We start from the raw sequence: 16172 nt of genomic DNA, 5'->3' as shown, positions 1-16172 counted from the left end.
CACTTTCTTCTGAAGCTTGCCTATCTTCCTGAAACAAGCCATCTTGTGGACTCTTTTTTTTGTTTGTTTGTTTCCCCTGGGGTAAGTTCTTTCCCATGGGCGTCTTGGTCTCTTCTATGAAAAGGCCTCCACTTCTCCACTAGCCTTCAGAAAGTGTCTAGACTTTCCTGAATTTGAGAGTGAACATGGCTTAGTTTCAAATAGGAACTTCTGCTACCTGTCATATGCATATGAGGATTGAGACCAAACATAAGCCCAGCAGGGTCTGATGTGCTAGACCTGCGATGTCCAATATGGTAGCCGTGAGCTACATTTGGCTATTTAAATTTAGGTTACTGAGGGACTTCCCTGGTGGTGCAGGGATTAAGAATCCGCCTTGCAGTGCAGGGGATGTGGGTTCAATCCCTGGTCTGGGGAACTAAGATCCCACGTGCCATGGAGCAACTAAGCCCATGTGTCACACATACACACACAAGGACACATAGAAAAAGTTAAGTTAATGAAAACTCAATAAAATTTAAAATTTAGTTCCTCAGTGGCATCAGCCACATGTGAAGTGCTTAATAGACCCTTGTGGCTAGTGGCCACCATATTGGACTGTGTAAATTATATTAGTAGATAGAACCTCCCCAACACCACAGTTTTATTGAACAGCCTTGTGTCTAGAGCCAGAACTCAAAAAATGGATTCTGCTATCAAAGAGCTGGCCATTATGTATACACAAGAAAGCTATTCATTCAAGATAAACAAAAGTCTGTCTCACACATGGGTTAGGCACAAAAGTAAGCATATAAGGCAAAAAGAGCTTCATGTCAAATTTTCCCTTGAAAAGTCCCTTAGGAAGGGGTCACTTGGGAGATGAGCTCTCAGTGAATTCAAGACCACAATTTTTCATCCAGTGATAGAGCAGATCTTTGTTTATTTGGCTGAGCACCAGAAAGATGTGATTTGCAGTTAGAAAGCAAGCCTGAGGAAGATCAAAGATCTCTCTGCACACTGGTGTGACACTGCGGGGAGCCAGAGAGCTCACCTGTGAGAGACGCAGGAGGCAGAAGCGCCTGAGTCACACTGCATTCTCAGGCCCTCTGCTCCTTCAACGGGAGGACAGGTGGAATTGTCCTAAGTGGTTTTCCTCTATGTGGTGTTTTCTGTTTTGTTTTGTGTTTTGGTGCCGAATGTGTGGAGGTGAAGTTGAATACATGAAGTGCATTTACAATACAATCTCCCCACATACATTCCATGAGGACGTCATTTTTTTTTTTTTTGGTATTTCTGTGGGGCATATGGGATCTTAGTTCCCCAACCAGGGATGGAACCAATGCCCTCTGCAATGGGAGTGTGGAGTTTGAACGCCTGGGCCACCAGGAAAGTCCGGACCATCCTTTCTTTGCTGGGGGCATCATTAGAGAAAGGGTCTGCTCTTCACCAGAGACTCATGTGTTTTGTAATTAAAGAATACCATGTTTCTCCTTGAACTCCTCCTTTGGGAGGCCAGAATCTCAACTCAGATCGAACCTGAAGTTGGTCTATAATACTGGGGTGTTTGGGTGTTGCACAGAGAGCAAGGGGCATTCAGGCCGTTGGAAGCCAAGCTAAGGTCCATTAGACCCAGATGCCCTCCTGGGTCGCCCCAGTGGACAGGTTGTGTTCCTGGGAACTCCTGTCATATGTACTTCTCTGCCCATTCAGTCTGGCTCTCTATATTACAGTCATCCTTATGTTTTATGTCATAGGTACCTCACCTGTCTTTCAGTAAGATCATAAGTTCTTCAAGGGCAGATGGCACAGGTCTCTTATGTTTTTATAACCCACACTGTCTAACACAGTGCCTTCATATAAAAGTGCTCTCTTTCTATGTAGCTTCATCAGTTATGAGTGATTCTCTCAGTATATGAACCAACTCTACACACATGCTGTAAGAGCAACAACTATATGAAAAGGCCAGGATTTGCCCTTGCAACTTAGCAAGCTGAATTTTTAAAATAATTTACTTAATTTTGAAGTTGAGGATTGCAAGGGGATTCCCAAGTCAGGAATTTATATTTGTAAAAGCAAAGATAATGTTAGGTGCCTTAAAAACCTCAAACTATGAGGTAATCCCAATATCTGATGTTAATCAAAGCCTTACCAAAAAAGCAGTATCTATTTCTAACTTCCTCAAACAAAGAGACTGTGATCTTGTGTCCGTACATGTGTGTGTGTGTGTGTGTGTGTGTTTTAATGAAGGATAAATGAATGGTTAAGTAGAATATTAGAATAACAGACCATAGGACTCTAGGAAGACTCTCTTTTAAAAAATTATTTAAGTCATATCTCATTATGTTGTGTATTTCTTCCTTGTTCACCTTTCACAGCATTAAAATAATTTTATGCTGAACTAAAGGTGATTTTTATTGCATTAGGAAAAACCCATGCTTTCTAATGTTGGAACAGCTGTAATAATTCAAAGTAAAAAAAAAAATCCCAGAGTACATTTTAAAACATCATTCTACACATTGCCTAATACACTGCTAATTTTGGCTAGATTTTAAATAAAACAGGCTTCAATGAAATGATATGAAAAGCATGTTCCAATGGATTAGACACAGTTTCAAGGGTTAACACTTTTAGTACTGTTTCTTACAAAATCATGCAGGATTATTACAGAAATTGGTATCATGATTATTTTAACTCTGGCCTTATCAGCTGTAAGAAATTCTTACACCTCTGTCACTGCTGGCTCTCAAAACACACTGTCACAAGTGTCATTATTTCCATTTCCCATGCAAGGCAAATAAAGACTGGAGACTTAAAGTGCCCATCTGAACACACACAATATACACACTATATCCCTGAGGTCCAGATGGCTCTTCCTTCTCACCCTCATCGCAGCCTCACTGCTTCTCTTCTTCCCGTTCCCAGACTAACTGTTCAGGTAAGCTTTGATTATTTGCATCTGTCTTTTCAGAATTAACGACAGAATACTGACAGAAAGGGAGGTGCTGGAGTTAATGGCAAATGTTTCTTATTGTTCTTACTCATGAAAGCTTGGAAGACCCATCATCCCCATGGTCTGTGGCTGGCTTGCCACTGCCAGAGCCTATGATTTAGAACTGTCTGTGTGGTCCTCTCAAACAACAAAGCCTGCTTCCCTTCTGTGTTTGCTCACCTCATCACCATCTTTCCCTGGGGATGGAAGGGTGTACCAAAGCAAGAGAAAGCGTCAGTGGCTATTTCTTCCCCTTCTCTCTCTAGGTTGAGTATTGTTTCGGCACCTTGTATATACCTATGTAAATTCATGATGAAATATATGCTTTCCAAAGCAGTTCTTTGCCTTTTGCAAGAGACTTAAAAAAAAATCATTGTGAAATTAACACAGTGATCAGGAAACAAGTGTGAAAGGAAGACTTGAAATTTATTTCCAAAATGCTGTGAAACAGCTCAGCTGGGCCATTACCACTTGCCCTCTACCCTCTTTACCACTGCTTCCCTGGTGGCTCAGAGGTTAAAGCAGACGTCTGCCTGCAATGTGGGAGACCTGGGTTCGATCCCTGGGTCAGGAAGATCCCTGGAGAAGGAAATGGCAACCCTCTCCATTATTCTTGCCTGGACAATCCCATGGACGGAGGAGCCTGGTGGGCTACAGTCCACAGGGCTGCAAAGAGTCAGACACGACTGAGTGACTTCACTTTCACTTTCTACCCTCTTTACAAGTTACAAGCCACCTTGTATATTTACGTTATAGAAAAATTGGGCCCCACCCTGGCAATTCTGCAAATGAATAATTAATTGAAATGTTTACCAAGAAACGAGGTAAGCTTCCCCTAGAACCTTAATCTTTCTCAGAGCACCTGCTACTTAAAACAGGTGTCAGGGTCCTTTGGTGGCTCAGAGTTAAAAGAATCTGCCTGCAATGCAAGAGACCCAGGTTTGATCCCTGGGTTTGGAAGATCCCCTGCAGAAGGGAATGGCTAACCACTCCACTATTCTTGCCTGGAAAATTCCATGGACAGAGGAGCCTTGTGGGCTCCACGAAGTCACAAAGAGACACCACTGAGCGACTCACACACACAGAGGGTTCTGCTGCTGCTGCCACTAAGTCACTTCAGTCATGTCTGACTCTGTGTGACCCCAGAGACGGCAGCCCACCAGGCTCCCCAGTCCCTGGGAGGGTTCTAGTGAGGTCCTAAAGCCACCCCAATAAGGAAGGTTCTTACACAACTTGGTTGAAAGACACTTCCTTTCCCTACAATGTTTATAGTAAGGGAGGGGTGGGAGTGAGGAAGGTTAAACCTGGGGGGGCAGGTGGGGAGAAAAGACATAGTTGTAAAGTTACAATTAAAGTTGCACGGTGGTTTTTTGGCAGAGCAGGATGCCCCAGTGTTGAAGTTTTCACAGAAAGATACCCACAGATCAGAATCCCACAGCCTGGCACAACTCAACAGCTTGATTCAGCAAATGTTTATGGAATTCCCAAAGGCAGAGCTGCTTAGTTTGGGACCTGGGACCACTGACACCATCAAGGATGTTTTTTAAAAATACAAACTCCTGAGACCTACTCCAGACCCATTGAAACATAATTTCCCAAGGTGAGAATGGACTTTTACCCCCTAAGGAGGCTTCTTGGGTGATTCTTCAGCATACTGAAGTTTAAAAGCACCAGGGTCTGTTTTATTCATTGATTTGTCCAAGTATCTAGAACAGCAATTGACAGAGCTCAATAAATACCTGCTGAATAAATAAAAGTCCTTAAGTGTCTGTGGCACTCAGACACTCCAGTTATAAATATCTTCTAGACTAATTAAAAATGCTGTCATAGAACAAGAATACTGTTGTATCCCACGGGGGCAGAGGAAGCTCTCCTACCTCTGCCCAGCAGCCTCAGCAAATTGTTCCCACTTTGACAGGGCTTTCCCTGCCTATGAATGTGCATGCCAAGTTGCTTCAGACATGTCTGACTTTTTGCGACCTCATGGATTATAGCCTGCCAGGCTCCTCTGTCCATGGAATTTTCCTGGCAAGATTACTGGAGTGGGTTGCCATACCTTCCTCCAAGGGATCTTCCCAACCTAGGGATCGAACTCAAAGTCTTTTTATATCTTCTGCATAGGCAGGCTGGTTCTTTACCACTAGTAACAACTAGGAAGCCCTTCCCTGCCTATGCTGCTGCCTATACTTCACTGCAAAAAGTGTGACAAAGACCAAATAGAAATGAAAAAATAATAATAATAAAGGAAGGAATTAGTAAAACCAACTAAAGTGTAAGTAGGTACCCTAAATCCAGCATATTGAGTAAATTATCTTTCCTAAACTACCTATAACTAAAGCTAGGCAAACTTCTATAAGCCAGTTTTATTTGTAGTCATAATAGCTAAGGGATCAAGTTTCCTTCTTAATCATTCAAACCACAGGAAAGATTGTATACACAATCTTGCTTTTGTATACACACTGTGCTAATAAGATTATATTAATAATTTATTAAGAACCCACTACATCCTTAACAGGTGAAACCTGGTCTATCCACACAATGGAATACTACTCAGCAATAAAAAGGAAAAACTTAATACACACAATATGAACCTCAAATACATTATGCAAGAAACCAATCCCAGAGGATTATATGATTCTCTTTATATGACATTCAGGAAAAGGCAAAACTATAGGCAGGTGGAATGGGTCAGTTGTTGCCTGATTAGGCCTGGGAGTAGAGGTCACATTTAACCATAAAGTGATAGCACAAGGGGATTTTGGGGGTGATCGAACGATTCTGTATCCTGTTTGAGGTGATTGTTATGTGAATCCATTTACGTATTGAAATTCACAAAATGCACATCAAGAAAAATGTGAATTTACCATATGCAAATTTTATTTTAAAAATAACCCATTGCACACACAACTCATTAGGTCTCTGAGGCCCCCTCAGACACTTTCCTTCCCTTGATCAGTTTATTACTGTGGGCAACACATAAACAAGGGGTCTTGGAGTGAGCATGTCAGGGAAGGAGGGTTGTGCTACCAGATGGTCCAGGCTAAGTACATCACATGCCTGTGTGCTTAGTCCAGCTCTCCGCAACCCCACGGACTGCAGCCTGCCAGGCTCCTCTGCCCATGGGAGTTTTCAAGCAACAATACTGGAGTAGGTTGCCAGTTCCTTTTCCAGGGGATCTTCCCGACCCAGGGGTTGAATCTGAGTCTCCTGTGTCTCCTGCATTGGCAGGAGGATTCTTTACCACTGAGCCACCTGGGAAGCCCAAGTACATCACACCTGGTACCAAGTTTAGCACCGTATAAATTGGAAACCATTTTGTAGAAAATTCCTTTATTATAGTGCAAATAACTTTCAGCAGTGACATCATAACGCTAAAACACATTTAGCAACATTTTACACCACGCAGTAAATAAGAAAGTGTTTCTTTGAAAATATGTCATCATAGGAACATTATTTCTACATTAATAATGTAGCTGGAAAATGCCAAAGGTGTTTCTCTCAAGGCAAAAGGGCTCCTGCCCTCTTTTTGGATATTTTCTTAATACAAATGAAAGGATTTGCCATTTTAACAAATCATCAACAATTCTAAGAACGATCCCTCTGGAGGTTTTGAACTAAGGTTGGCATGATTTGAAATGGGGTTTCAAATTTTTAAAAAAATTAAGACAATTCTGGGATAGCCCAGAAATAGAAGTCACTTCTATTAACTTTTAAGTAGATATATACATTCACTCCAATTTTGATGCAGAAATGAACAGATTGTCTAAAGCCTGCCTATTATTCCCCCAGAGCCTGATTGTTATTTATGTTCCTTGGTTTTGGTCATATTGCAGAATTAGAGCTCTGGTCAGGAATAACACCTTACACACCCACATGCTTTCCTGTGAAGCTTAAAATTGCACTTTTCATCCTGAATTTCCACCTTAGACCTCACATGCCGATGAAAGGATGTGAACAGTTTCCAGTTTACAGCTAATGATTAATGCAGCTGGACTAGCCCCCCGCTAACTTAATTATACCTGAATCAAACCATCACATCATTCTGATAAATTTCAATAAGCTTAACCAAGAGGTTCTCACTGACCCCACAGAACAATGAAGGGTTAACAGTGTATCTTTACACTAAGCTGCCTAAGGGCTTGGCTGCTAACCAGTTAGCTGATAGGTAGAGAGAACAGTGTCAGTTCCAACAGTTACACCCCCAACTCCTCCAGTTTCTGCTGAATTATGCAGTGGGCAGAATGGATGACAACTCAAAGAAAAACCTCCTGTTGCGGGGGGGTCTTCTACCACAATGAGACTCAAAACCCCTACCAATATATTTCAGGGTGTCCTCTAGGTCTTTCTACAAATACTTGACAAAATCTAGTGGCTGCACAAGGTTAGTCACGGGCTCCAAAATACGGAGCCAGAACACAGCCTTCCTGACTGAATATGGTTGGTTAAGTCAGCTAGGACATAAAGCTTTTCAATGCTCAGCCAGTCTTATTGAATAAAGCATCTTCTTTCATAACACAGTGGAACTGTGCTAAACAGTTTCAAAGCTGAGGAGAATCCAAATATATCACCTATAAAAAAAATTCACGATTTTAGTTTTTCTTAAACTTTGGTACTGAAACACTGTCTACATTCTTGACACGTGAAAATGACGTGGCCACTTCAGTGCCTCTGCATGTTGTGTAAAAAAACTCAAAAGCAAAGCAGGACAAGGACGTGTCATAACAAGACGCAGTATGCTGTACAAATAAAACCTAAATTATATATAAATACACCCCCACCCCAGCACCCCCTTACCACCCTCAACTAGCTGACCAGAGCAATGCCAAGGGTCCTTCTCTCCAAAGCCAATGCAGTTTATGAAATCCAGCGCCCAGGACTCCAACCATCCCTTGCCTTGCAGTGATGTGTGTATCATTGCAGGCTTTTCCTGGAGACTACTTACTGTCTAATCAGTTCCACAAGTACAGGGAAACTCCCAGAGCTTCACTGGAGCATTCATACTATTGGCTGGACTCAAAGACCTAGAGTCCTGGGAGTTAACTTTTCAGATAAACTAACTGGATCATTTCCTAGGTTGGATCTTGTCTTATCGTACTATCTTAGCAGAGCCCACACAGTAGGAAGCATCTTCTACTCTGAAGCTCCAAAGGCATTGCGTAGGGATTGGTGAGGGTCACATAATAAAAGTGATACAATGAGCTAACAGCTTAAGTTGATATAAATTATTTCCAAGTAAGTTATTTGGGGCCATTTGCTTCTGCTTTCCATTGCATTCCCAAATCATTTTCACACTATACCTTTAAAAATGTATGTAATAGTCCATTTTTAAAACTACCGATGCAATCACCTCTTAATGTGTTTTCAACTAGCTTAATAACAACTTGATGAGCTATTATGTAGATCCAGTGAAAAGTAGTTAATTAGTCTTAAGGATGCCAATACTGTGCTAATTTCACAGTATGGAGAAAAAGCAATGTTAAGTAGAATTTTACATAATCATTAATAACTTGAAAAGCAGTCTTACTGAACTGTTACAAAGTTTTCCCAAAAGCACTTACAGCAATTTATATCAAGAGATCCTAAGTTTAGGGGTAGGAGGATAAGACTCAACTCTTTAAGGTAGAAACTCACCTTTCTCATGACTGTAATAGGTAATTTCCCCACTCAGACCTAAGATAATTGTACATTCAAAAGTTCATAACAAGCTGTTCTTGAGACATTAATCATCTCTAACACATACACTGAGTAGAAATAAATAACTACAAGAAAGCTTAAAAAATCTGAGTTAACATTATGCTGTGCAAAAAGGAAAAAAAACAAAAAAAAAAACCCTTGAACAACCTACATTCTATGTTAAATACCCTGACTAAAATGTTGGTTGTGCTACACAATTCCACTTCAGTGCAGAAATGAGTTGATTTCTGTGTACCGTCTTTGTTGTTGTTAAGTCTTTAGCACTTTTGTTCGAAATATCACCTTGCTTTGAAAAGATGAATAACTTATTACCAAATCACAGATCGTCACAAATCCATCTCAGTTTAGTCTGAACAAAATCCAGCATAAATGCATTACTTTGTTCTGGGGATAATGGCTCGGTGTCTTAGTTCCGATAGCTTCCTAAGGGCAAACGACCGCTGAAGTCATTTTGGATTTAAACTGCACAGAAAGAAGAGACAGTGAAGTCTGCCTTTTTGTTTTCTTTTTAAGTCTTTAGACCTTGCTAGGACACTTCTTCCAGATCAACAGTCAGGCAGTTGTGGCACCTGATGCTCTTTGAAACAGACGTGGTTTAAACATCAGCCAAGCTTAGTGATTTGGAGGTCTCCGTTGATCTTTATGGTGTCGATTGCAGATAACGTTTGAATGCGGTGGTAAAAATCAAAAAGTTGGTGTCCATCCACAAACACTCTAAAACGTGGGTGCTCACAAAGGATTTCCACCTGGAAAAAACAAAATAAAACCCTCAGTTCATAATTTCAATGAACTCTGCTGGGAAAAATGAACAAATACCTCATTTTAGAGAAAGGCAACATCTTCAGCAGTTCTCAAACTCTAGAGTGCACTGGAATCAGACAGAAGGCTATAGAACAGACTGCTGGACTCCACCCTCCTAAATTTTCCATTTAGTAGGTCAAGGGTAAGGTCTAAGAATGTGCTTTTCCACCAAGTTGTTGGTGGAAACTGATGATGCTGGTGTTGCTGGAATGAGGGACACACTTTGGGAGGCATTGCTCTACACTATTCAATGTCCTTGAAGGATTTAAAATTGCCTTACTATTTCTCCCTTCTCATTGCATGCCAGAAAGTGATATAAAGTGGTATAGATTTATCTATATGGCACTTAATGCCTCCATCCTCATCCCCTGCACAATTCTATCCCACCTTCAGAGAAGCCCCTCACAAGGCAGAGCAGGTACCCATTAGGAGCATGTAATTACAGTTTGGATACTCAAACAAGATAAACACTAAGCAGAGAAGGATACACAGTAATTACCATTGGACCAAGGATGTGTAATTAACAAGGCTTTGTTAAGCCAAACAAAAATACTGATTCCATATGGTAAAAGCTTTTTCTTCCTCTTTTTTCTAACTTAAGGAATTCACCATAGAGTTTAATCACTGGTTTTACACTACGTATTTATTAAAAGCATTTGTATTCATCATGTAAGGAGAGACTCCATATGTGATATTAGTCACATTTAATGCATATTATTACTAAAATTATGTCACCAAGAAGGGCTGATTCCATCTCAATTTTGTTGTTGGGGAGCATTATTCTGTTGGGGCAGAAGCTTTGGTTACTCACACTCATGAGCTCTGCATTAAGAGTCACCATTAAGAAACTGTCACAGTTCAGGGGAGCCTCAGGGTCATTATCATTCTAGAGAAGGGTAGGGGTGCCTTCCCCAGGCTATGCTAGAAGGGTAATTAGTCTCTATTCTATCACTGATATCAATGTCATAGATTCTTCTTTACCCCCAAGACTCCAAGATGGGAAGAAAAATTATGACTTATTCATAATGCCCTTGTACATTTCTAGATGAGGAGCAACAGGTTAAGGGTAGTTCTTGTTTGTTAGGTATATATGAAACAGGGAGCTTTTAACCAAGTTGTCATTATTATGATGTATGTTAACAAAGTGTAGGGCTTCCCCGGTAGCTTAGCAGTACAGAACTCGTCCGCCCATGCAGGAGATGCAAGAGACATGGATTTGATCCCTGGGTGGGGAAGATCCCCTGGAGGAAGGCATGGCAATCCACTCCAGTATTCTTGCCTGGAGAATCCATGGACAGAGGAGCCTGGTGGGCTACGGTCTGTAGGGTTGCAAAGAATCAGACACGACTGAAGTGACTAAGCACAACAAACTTTAACGCAGACACTTCATCACCAAGTCTCACATGTCAGTAAATTCTTTTCTAACACATTACTGACTTGCACATTTTACTTGGCATTGTCCTTCATAGAGGAAGATGCGGCTCATGCTATTTGATGGGAATGGAAACTTGGGTTGTGCTTACTGCCTGACAGATAGTGGGGAACAAATCTATACTCATTCTGGCCCAAGGGAAGGCATCTATCAATCAGCCACACAGCCTGTGACAATGAAGTAGACTGAGGCTGCTTAACCCAGCATTAGTCACTCAGTCATGTCTGACTCTTGATGACCCCATGGACTGTAGCCTGCCAGGCTCCTCTGTCCATGGAATTCTCTAGGCAAGAATACTGGAGTGAGCTGCCATGCCCTCCTTCAGAGGATCTTCCCCACCTAGGGAACCTGGGTCTTTTGCATTGCAGGCAGAGTCTTTACCATCTGAGCTACCAGGGAAGCCCAGGGGAGCAACGGCACTGCTAGTCCTCATTAGCAAAGGGAACAAGAGAAAATAAAATAATAATTGCTCTAGTCTCAAAAAAGGTATAACTGATATGGTCTGGTACTACTTAAAGGTTGAGAAAAAATAAAGAAATTCTAGCTATTTATTAATATTTATTAAATAGTTAGCTTAGGACAATTATCTATTAAATGCCTAGTACTATACTGAATACTACACAGAGAAGTATTTATTCTTAACAATCTAGACATGTAAATATGGGTTTATTTACACATACTGGCTAAACAGAACCAAGAGCTACTACTGATTATTAATTCATATCAGCAAACAGAGCTCTTTTGATCATTTTTCTTTTTTTCCCCATCAGGTGACAAATTTCTTGGACATGCAAAAATTCTGGCTGCTTAAAGCACTCTTGGCACATCTCAGATGAAAATATCACCATCCTGCCAATGGCTGGAGCTGAAGCACTCGAGGTACTCACCCTGAATGGCTGGTCTGGGATGAATGGGAAGTAAGGGATCGCTGACTGTTCTTCACCCCTTTCCCCAGATATACAAGAATTTCTGAGTAGCTGCCGGTCTGTGAACACTGCTTTGAGTTCAATTGCCACATCGGCGGGAGGATCTTCTGAATCACCACAGGTCAAGCTGATTGCAAAGCTGAAAAGAAAATCATCTCATTTATTCACGGTTGAGCAAAATAACATTTAACAAAGACCCAGGCTCCCATTTCCTTCTTCCTCTCTGGACTGGTCAGCTTTTACTGGGCCACTACTCTCCACAGGGCGGCGGTGGGGCGGGGGGGGGGGGGGGTAGGTGACAAGACCATGGATAAGTAGAATTACAATCAAACTAGTTTATTTTGTTACCCACAGGAGGTGGCCCTGGAGAAAACTTTGATAGAGATGAAAATAACTAACTGTGGATATTTCAGATACTCTAAACTACCCACACATCTGTGTTTTAACCCATTTCAGAAGACTCAAAAACAGCCAGGGGAAACTGACCAAGGGAAACAATATCTTGTAGTTTGGTTCTCATTTATACTGATAGTTCTTACTCCAAGCACTGTGTTTTTTTTTAAAAAAGTCCTTTGGCCTCCCTAAGGGTCAAAGAGAAAATGATGTGGGTCTATATTTATAATCTCTGATATAAATAGCTGTCTAGAGAAATGGCCGCTGAGATTCATACACATTCTTTTCATGGGAACATAGTACTTTCTTGGCACTTGCAACCAGTAACACTGGCCACAGGGGTTGGAAGAGCAGCAGAAAGCTACAAGAGTGAGGCAGGACCTTGTAACTGCTGGATAGGTCTCAGTGTTGTAGTGAAAAAAGAGGAAAAAGTTGTTTTGTTTTTTCTCTTGCCCTTTTCTGAGCTCTTTTTTTCACTTTTAACTGTTCCTGATCTGTAGTAGGTAATCAAGACTAACCTGGTATGCTGATCACACTCTGTCTGGGGCTCACCTTTACAGCACTCTCTTTGCAGACGACCCCCTCATAGTTCTTTTCCTTTCTTTTTGCACAGAAAGGAGGCCATAGTACAATTCATGCAAGACAATGGACCCAACTACTGGGCTACCTGATGGCCAGTCTGTTTTTGAAATGATACAAAAGGAAGAAGAATACAAGACCTTCACACCTTTGTTCCTCATCACTGACCCCCTCATCTATATAATCACCACCCGCCGCCATTCCTCATGGGAGGGGCGCACAGTTCTTGAGGCTCTAGCCTGCTGTTTCTCCCCTCCTCTGGTTGAGGATTAAAGCCACCCTTTTATTTTCTCCAAACTCTGTCTCCGTATTTTTCATTTGGCTTGGGTGGGCAGAGAAACCCAAGATTTTTGACAGCATCATAGGAGACAAGGAATCTGCCTTACCTTTCTGGGTTGAGGTCTACAATGCCCATCACTAACACCTTCTTGCCTGGTCTCATGCCACCTTTAATGTGCCCACAAAATGGCACGATCTGTAGAGGATGAGAGCAGAAACAAAGTTCACAGCCTGTTAGGGAAGAGCCAAGCCCTCAGTTCCTTAGGACTTGACCCATTTGAAAATGCAATTAGATACAAGAGGGTACAGGCAGACACCGAAGAGGGAACAAAATCATTTACCAGTCGTGGGAAGTACACGTCGGCTTGAACTGGAGAGCCCAAGGAGTTGTTTAAATGCCCATCATCTAGTTTCTAAAAATAGAAGCACACAGATTGGCTTTCCAAAGGCTTTCGGAGGTGGGTGTTAGCAGGAGCAGGGAAGAACCTATACAAATCTGGAGGAATCCAGCAATCCTCCCCACAACAGAGGCTTACCCGCAGAAAACCCCGGAACCAAACCCGTCCTTTCTATCAGGTAGCTAAGCCTCTGATGCTCCCCAGACCCTTCAGATCTAGATCAAAATGAAGGTCGAGGCCCACTGGGGAACCAGAGGCCCGCTCCGGAGGAAGGCAAGCTCCTCTCCAACCGCAAACGCCCCTAGAACCTGTCGCCCAGGCCTGTCCTCCAGGGATGTGGCTGGAGTGCAGCAGCCGCGCTCAACTGCTCCCGCGAGCCCCAGGCTAGGACCCATTTCCAAGGGGGAATCCCCGGGATGCCGTGGGGGTTGGGGGAGCGGACAAGGGGCGCGCGCGCCGGACACACTCACACCCGCGCACACTCACACCTGGCCAGTGTCTGCACGGCGCGGAGTGGGCTGTACCTCACCCCCACGCGCAGGCCGCCCCTAACACCTCCACTCAGCCAGCGGTCCTCCCGCGGGGCACCCCTCCAGCCCTCCCCCCACTCCGGTCGCGCACAGCCGGCTCCCTCTAACCAGGTACTGGGGCGCAGTCTCCCGCCGGGGGCGCGGGGCTGGGCCTCCGCCAGGCGGGAGCCAGCGGCGGGGCCGTGCGGGCCGCGGGAAGGGGGCGCCTCGCCGGCACTCACCACCACTGCATCGCTGTCGGCCACCGACCCCGCCATCTTCTCGCGCAGCGCGGCGGGGTGCGCGGCTGGCGGCCGGGCGGCGTGGGACGTGGGACGCGGCGCGCGGGCGGGGATCCCGGGGCGGTCCTGCGCCGGGCGGGGGCGCGGGTCCGAGGCTGGCTGGGGCGCGCGTCCGAGGCTGGCTGGGGCGCGCACACACGCGCGGGTACGCGCGCGCGCACGCCCGGGGGCCCGGCGCCGACCGGGCCAGCGGGGCCTGGGGGAGGGGGGACGGGGGGAGGCGGGGGAGGCGGCGCGGGCCCCGAGGTCGGAGGTGGCTGCCGCGGCCGGGACGGAGCTGCAGAGTCTAAGCTGCTTTCTTCCTCGGGGTGCCGCTACCGTCGCCCGAGGAAAAAGGTGGCGAGGGCCGCGCCGTGTCGGCCTAGGGTGGCATTTAAAGGCCGCCGGGGCCCGGCTCGGGAACCGGGAACAGGGCGGAGACCCGGCTGGGCTGCCGCGGCTTGCTCAGCTTGCCCTGCCCCTCGGCCATTGGACGGCGGCAGGAGGCCGGGGCGGGAGGGACTGGCCTGCCAGTGTCGGGGCGTGCGAGGGGGCGGGCGCCTGGTCGGTCCTCTCCTGCGGCAGGGTGGGTGGGGCCGGGGGTGAGGAAGTGGGGCCGGGGCCTGCCAGGTGACAGGTGCTTGTGACATCCCCGCCCCTCCCCTCCGGCCACCCCCTTCCTTCTCTGGCTGCGTCTGGGGACGGGTGGGACAGTGGAGACCGAGATCCAGGGAAGATTTGGAGGTGGAGATGGATTCCAGACTTCGAGATTTCTTTCAAAGAATTTCAGCGCAGTGCGAGAAAAGATTCATTTCGAGCCTTCCAGGGTACAAAGATAATGAAAGGCCTCTGGGCTTGCATAAATAAATATTTGACCTAAAAGCAAGAGGCAGAGAGGACTCGGAGTAGGGACTTTTATATAACAGGAGGCTGAATATAGAATAGACCTCCCTGCCCTGCGAAAAGATGGGGGTGCCTGGAGACTGTTTTTAGCCAGGGGCCTGGTTAAATCTCATTAAATTGAACTGGGCACAGTGCCTGCCCTCAGAAAGCCTTCGTTGGGCTGTTTTGTTTGTTTTTTACAAGTCACCTGCTCAATCTAGTGAAAAGTGAAGTCGCCCAGTTGTGTCCGACTCTTTGTGACCCCATGGACTAGTAGCCTACCAGGCTCCTTCCTCCATGGGATTCGCCAGGAGATGTTTTCCTTTTCCAGGGGATGTTCCCAATCCAGGGATTGAAACCGGGTCTCCCACATTCCAGGCAGACGCTTTAACCTCTGAGCCACCGGAGAAGCCCAATCTAGGGGAGTGGGTTTCTCACTGAACATCTCCTGATACCCTTTGAGGAGTGATTCCCAGGGAGTGCACCTCTCTTCATTCCAAGTCACAAATTCCTTTATGGTGTTTCCACATTAGGACGATTATGTAACTTCTCAGCTAAAGCTGTATCAACATACCCTGTATTCGGTGACGTCTTGGCTTAAACATTCCATTGTGTGCATCACCCTGGTGTTTTATACTTAATAATCAGAGAACATGTGTGACCTCAGAGGGGCCCTCAGAGACTCCTTTCCTGCCATGATTGCTGACTGTGTGGCCTGGAACATCACTGAAGCTTTTGTGTCTTAGCTTTCCCTTTATGGACCAGAGCTAATCATGGTAATCTCAGTTGAGTAGGGAGAATTACCTGCACACGACTGTAAGCCACAGTCATACCCTTTGTGTGCTCTGAACTTGAGACTGAAGGGCAACACAGTTGTGACTCACACTTTTGCTCTTGTTTACCAGTCTTAGCTCAAAATCACACCTTATTGATGATTTTAAAATGTTAGGCAGTCATAGGAAACAATGTTTTTTAAGCACACTTTGATATATTTCAACTTCTGAGAGTTCGGTATAGAGAAGACTCATTG

At 44.7% G+C, this 16172-nt stretch overlaps 1 protein-coding gene across 1 annotated transcript; it reads right to left on the bottom strand.

Annotated features, from left to right (window-relative positions):
- Window positions 6282–14365, bottom strand: LGALSL (galectin like). The gene is made up of 5 exons (XM_018055421.1): window positions 14222–14365; window positions 13414–13485; window positions 13180–13268; window positions 11783–11960; window positions 6282–9408 (listed from the first exon to the last, which is right to left on the bottom strand). Exons 1-5 carry the CDS (start codon window positions 14255–14257, stop codon window positions 9265–9267), a joined length of 519 nt encoding a protein of 172 aa, XP_017910910.1. The 5' UTR covers window positions 14258–14365; the 3' UTR covers window positions 6282–9264.

The sequence above is a fragment of the Capra hircus genome, chromosome 11 (genome assembly GCF_001704415.2).
Source record: "Capra hircus breed San Clemente chromosome 11, ASM170441v1, whole genome shotgun sequence".
NCBI lineage: Eukaryota > Metazoa > Chordata > Mammalia > Artiodactyla > Bovidae > Capra > Capra hircus.
This window is presented reverse-complemented; position numbering and strand designations above follow the sequence as displayed.

Bases quoted from the DNA above. Each gene is read 5' to 3' on its own strand.
- LGALSL (XM_018055421.1), bottom strand. From the start codon at position 14,257: ATGGCGGGGTCGGTGGCCGACAGCGATGCAGTGGTG. The intron at 13,269-13,413 runs GTAAATGATTTT...CATCCTCTACAG, and splicing joins ACGTGTACTTCCCACGACTG to ATCGTGCCATTTTGTGGGCA. The intron at 9,409-11,782 runs GTGAGTACCTCG...TGTTTTTTCCAG, and splicing joins TCCCAGACCAGCCATTCAGG to GTGGAAATCCTTTGTGAGCA.